We start from the raw sequence: 5000 nt of genomic DNA, 5'->3' as shown, positions 1-5000 counted from the left end.
ACTCGCTCTGTAAAGGAGCGGAACGGCCACTTTAGCATATTTTAACCTGCTTCTTTAGCATTAGCATCCCCCTCACGCTCCGCCATCCCTGAGAGCAGCTCCGGGATTATTCCAGTTTGATCCCAACCTGTTGAATCCAGAGGGGGCGTTGTTTCCGTTCAAATGTCGCTCGCCCTGATTGGTCCACTCGTGTCTGCGACGTCATCCTGGTAATGATTAACCACCGTCACATTCGGCCGGTTAATTATCGTAACACTGGTCGCTGGATTATGGGGACGTGAAATCTGGTTCCTCCTCTCATCAATAACAACCAGATGTTTTGTTTGACGATGTTTCTCCTTTAATTAGCGGATCCTGGGAAGGCAGCAGGTGTGGGAACCAGCCGGCCTGGCTGGTTAATGGTTAACTAGCACGAGCTGTCGGCTGGTTAATGGTTAACTAGCACGAGCTGTGTTCCCTGGAACACGGTGGCCTTTGGAGGGCGGCGGCTCTGCGCTCCAGAACCGCTCGATAAACGCGGTCAATGATTCACCGCCGTTGGGTGGCGTCCGCCGCTGAAAGGGGGCGGATCAATGGGCCGGCAGGAATCAGCACTTCGCTCGGGTGTTTCCTTTAACCTGTCGGGGGGGGAGGACGGCCCAGCGGGTCACTGACCGGTGAACCGTAGCAACTGACCGGTGAACCATAGCAACTGCAGGTTTATCCTCCACTGACCCGTTCCCGTAGATTACACTTAAAACCGGAACAACGGTCTCTGGGATGCTGCTCGTTTCATGAGGACGGTGGATTTTGGGACGTCACTGGACCGATCCGGTGGTGCCAGGAACTATTTTCCTTCCGGCCGGTGCCCCCCCCCCGACGTTAAAGACCAGAGTTGCATCACTTCCAGGATAAAACCTTCCGAAGGAGCCCGTGGATGACGTCCACCATGACCCACATTCCTTTAACAGCAGTTTCGCGAGATGCAATTAAAAAGTAATCCGTGTTCGGTGGAAGCTCCCGCTAACGAGAACATCCTCTTGATATTCTGCTGACGGACAGCGCCTCCTAATTGACTAATTACCTCTATTTGCTTTGGGTTGGGGGTGCGTGGCGCCAAATTGTGGCCGGTGTTGGTGTCCTCCGCCGCCTCCTAATGGGCCCGGAGGAGCTGAGGCTTTTCTGCTAATGAGAGGAACATTAACATTCACTCTTCTGCCAATTAGACGTCAATGACCCGCCGCAGAGCCTTCAGACGCCGCTGTGCTGGCGAGCGTGCTCCGCTTTGATCGCCCGTTGCGTTCCAGCGGTTCCTCCCCGCCGCCACGGCAACACCAAGGGGTTTGTAGTTTTCCATCTGTGACGCTGGGAGACCCAGAAGGGCAGCGGGGCTCCAGCAGAACCCGTCTGAACGGTCTCAGCATCCGTGTGTCCAGGCACCAGGTGTTTAAAGCTCCGCCCCCATTTTATTATCGTCCTGGTCTACAAGTCCCCCATTAGGACAGGAGTTAACGAAGGTTGACTTCCTGTCTGAAGCTGAATTAATCCCAAGGTTGATGCCCTTCTCCGCCCCCCCCCTTCGCCCCCCTCCGACCCCCCTCCATTCCCCTCCGCCCCCCTCCGTCCCCTTCGTCCCCCTTCGTCCCCTTCGTCCCCCTCCGTCCCCTCGTCCCCCTCCGTCCCCTCCATCCCCCTCCGTCCCCTTCGTCCCCCTCCGTCCCCTTCGTCCCCCTCCGTCCCCCTTCCATCCCCCTCCGCCCCCCTCCGTCCCCTTCGTCCACCTCCGTCCCCTTCGTCCCCCTCCATCCCCCTTCCATCCCCCTCCGCCCCCCTCCGTCCCCTTCGTCCCCCTCCGCCCCCCCCCGTCCCCCTTCCGTCCCCTTTGTCCCCTTCCGTCCCCTTCGTCCCCCTCGTCCCCCTCCGTCCCCCCTCCGCGCCCCCTCCGTCCCCCTTCCGTCCCCCTCCGCCCCCCTTCCATCCCCCTCCACCCCCCTCCGTCCCCTCCTCCCCCTTCGTCCCCCTTCGTCCCCCTCCGTCCCCCTTCCATCCCCCTCCGCCCCCCTCCGTCCCCTTCGTCCCCCTTCGTCCCCCTCCGTCCCCCCTCCGCGCCCCCTCCGTCCCCCTTCCGTCCCCCTTCCATCCCCCTCCGTCCCCTTCGTCCCCCTCCGTCCCCTTCGTCCCCCTCCGTCCCCTTCGTCCCCCTCCGTCCCCCCTCCGGCCCCCTCCGTCCCCTCCTCCATCCCCCTTCGTCCCCCTCCGTCCCCCTCCGCCCCCCTCCGTCCCCTTCGTCCCCCTTCGTCCCCCTCCGCCCCCCTCCGTCCCCCTCCGCCCCCCCCCCGTCCCTCTTCCGGCGTCTGAAGGCTGTGTAGAAGAACAAAGATCTCAAAGGTTGTTGTCTCCTCCCGCAGGTCCGAGCCAACGACGCAGACACGGGGATCAACGGCGAAATCGACTACAGTCTTCATCAGGCCTCCGATACCGTTCAGAGGCTCCTGCGCATCGATCGCTCTACGGGCATCATCTACGTCAAAGGCCAGGTGGATCGAGAGGAAGAGAACTTCCTCAAGTTCTTCGTGGTGGCCAGAGATCGTGGACCAAGCTCGAAGAGCTCCAAGGTCTTGGTGACCATCATTGTAAAGGACCAGAACGACAACTCGCCGACCATCGAGATCCGGGGTATCGGCTTAGTCATGCACCATGAAGGCGTGGCCAACATCTCCGAGGACATGCCCGTTGGCACGCCGGTGGCCCTGGTCCAGGTATCGGACCGGGACGAGGGGGAAAATGCCATCGTGACGTGTGTGGTGGCCGGAGACGTTCCCTTTCAACTCCGACCTGCCAGCGAGTCTTTAAATGACCGGAAGAAGAAGTACTTCCTGCAAACAACGACTTTGCTGGATTACGAGCGGATAAAGACTTACCGGATCGAGATCGTTGCCGTCGATTCTGGCAACCCGGCCCTGTCCAGCACCAACTCCCTCAAGGTCCAGGTCACAGACGTGAACGACAACATTCCGAGTTTTTCCCCCACGGTTCTTTGGGTGGACTTTGCCGAGGGGAACTACCCGGGCGACAAGGTGCTGGACGTGATAGCGACCGATGCCGACAGCGGCTCCAACGCCGAGCTGTCCTACAGCATCGTTGAGCCCGCCGCCATCGAGCTGTTTGAGATCGATGCGAACACCGGAGAGGTCCGCGTGAAGACCTCGCTGAATCGGGAAGAGAAGGAGCACTACAAGTTCCACGTGGCCGCAGCAGATAAAGGAGTTCCGAGTAAAACCGGAACGGCAACGGTGGAGGTCAATGTCCTCGACCGCAACGACAACGACCCCAAGTTCATGTTGGACGACTACAGCTTCTCCGTCATCGAGAACATGGCTCCTCTCAACCCCGTCGGCGTGGTGACCGTTACCGACAACGACAAAGGGGAGAACGCACAAGTGACGCTGTTCGTGGAACCAGACAACGGAAAGTTCGTCATCCAGAACGGAACGGGAACCATCCTGTCCAGCATCTCTTTTGACCGTGAGAAGGAGAGCACCTACACCTTCCGCCTGAAGGCCGTGGACGGCGGCGACCCGCCACGGACCTCCTACGTGGGCGTGACCATCAACGTACTGGACGAAAACGATAACGCGCCGTATGTCACCAAGCCGTCCAACTCCTCCTTCACGCACCTGCTACCCGGCACCCTCCCAGACACCCCGGTGGCGGTGGTAGAGGCCGAAGACATCGACTCTGGACTCAACGCGGAGCTGGTCTACACGATCACGGGCGGAAACCCGTACGGCCTCTTCCACATTTTGCCCAGCAGTGGGGAAATCATGCTGGCGCAGAAGTTCGCCGGCAGCCACAACGGCCTCCATCGCCTGGTGGTGAAGGTCAGCGACCGTGGGAAACCTCCTCGCCACACCACCGCCCTGGTCCACGTGTTTGTGAACGAAACAAAGTATAACGTGTCCCTGATTGAGGCTCTGGTCGGACACAGCCTCTACACCCCACTGGACAGGGACATCGCCGGGGACCCCAACTACGCCCTCAACCAACAGAGCAACATCCTCTACGGCAGCCTGGCCGGGATCGCCGGCGTGATCCTGGTCATCGTGGCCGTGATGATCTTTAGACATCGGCTGCAGAAGGACGCGAAAAGCGGCTACCAGGCCGGCAAGAAGGAGAGCAAGGACCTGTACGCCCCCAAGCAGGGCCCCAAAAACGGGAAGGGCAAAAAGAGCAAGAAGAGCAAAGTGCCCAAACCGGCCAAGCCGCTGGAGGAGGACGAGGACGCCAGCCTGCAGAAAGGCCACAAGTTCAACCTCATCAACGAGAACATCAACGACAGCCCCAGGATCCACCTGCCCCTCAACTACCCCCCGGGGAGCCCCGACTTGGGCCGCCACTACCGCTCCAACTCCCCGCTGCCGTCCATCCAGCTGCAGCCTCAGTCGCCCTCGGCCTCCAAGAAGCACCAGGCCGTGCAGGACCTCCCCGCCACCAACACCTTCGTGGGGACGGGGGACAACAACTCCACCGGCTCCGACCAATATTCGGATTACAGCTACAAGGCCAACCCGCCCAAATACAGCAGCAAACAGGTAGGCGACTACGCTAACATGTACCACAGGGACATTTATTGGACCAACCGGGTGTGGTAGTCACCGGGACTTGTTTGGCACTGCCCACCCCCCCATTCCCCCCCCCCGGCACAGTTCCAAACGGGCCATTTTTCCTTTTTTTTACACTTTGTTTTTATTGTTCACCATTTGTCTGTTTTCTCACCCCCTCACAGCATGAACAGTCACCCGGGGGGGGCACAAACGTGGGTTTTTTAATGATTAACCTCCTCCAGGGTCTCGGAACCATTTGGTTTGTGTTGTTTGTCTTTGTCGCTCCGCCAGACTCACAAAACCGACGTTAGCGACGGAAACTGAAGTGTAAAACTATCAGAACCTCATCACTTTTTGTCTTTAATTTAATCTCCTGTCTTTGATTTTATTTTTTTATTTATGTTTTGATTCTTTTGG

General features: G+C 59.2%; 1 protein-coding gene across 1 annotated transcript in view; it reads left to right on the top strand.

Moving 5' to 3' along the window:
- Positions 1 to 5000, top strand: part of LOC130531442 (protocadherin-1-like) — a 59999-nt gene that overhangs the window by 1561 nt on the left and 53438 nt on the right. The window contains 1 exon segment of the mRNA XM_057043468.1: positions 2388 to 4571. Within this exon segment, the coding sequence (XP_056899448.1) occupies positions 2388 to 4571 (2184 nt within the window).

Source organism: Takifugu flavidus, chromosome 9 (genome assembly GCF_003711565.1).
Source record: "Takifugu flavidus isolate HTHZ2018 chromosome 9, ASM371156v2, whole genome shotgun sequence".
NCBI lineage: Eukaryota > Metazoa > Chordata > Actinopteri > Tetraodontiformes > Tetraodontidae > Takifugu > Takifugu flavidus.
This window is presented reverse-complemented; position numbering and strand designations above follow the sequence as displayed.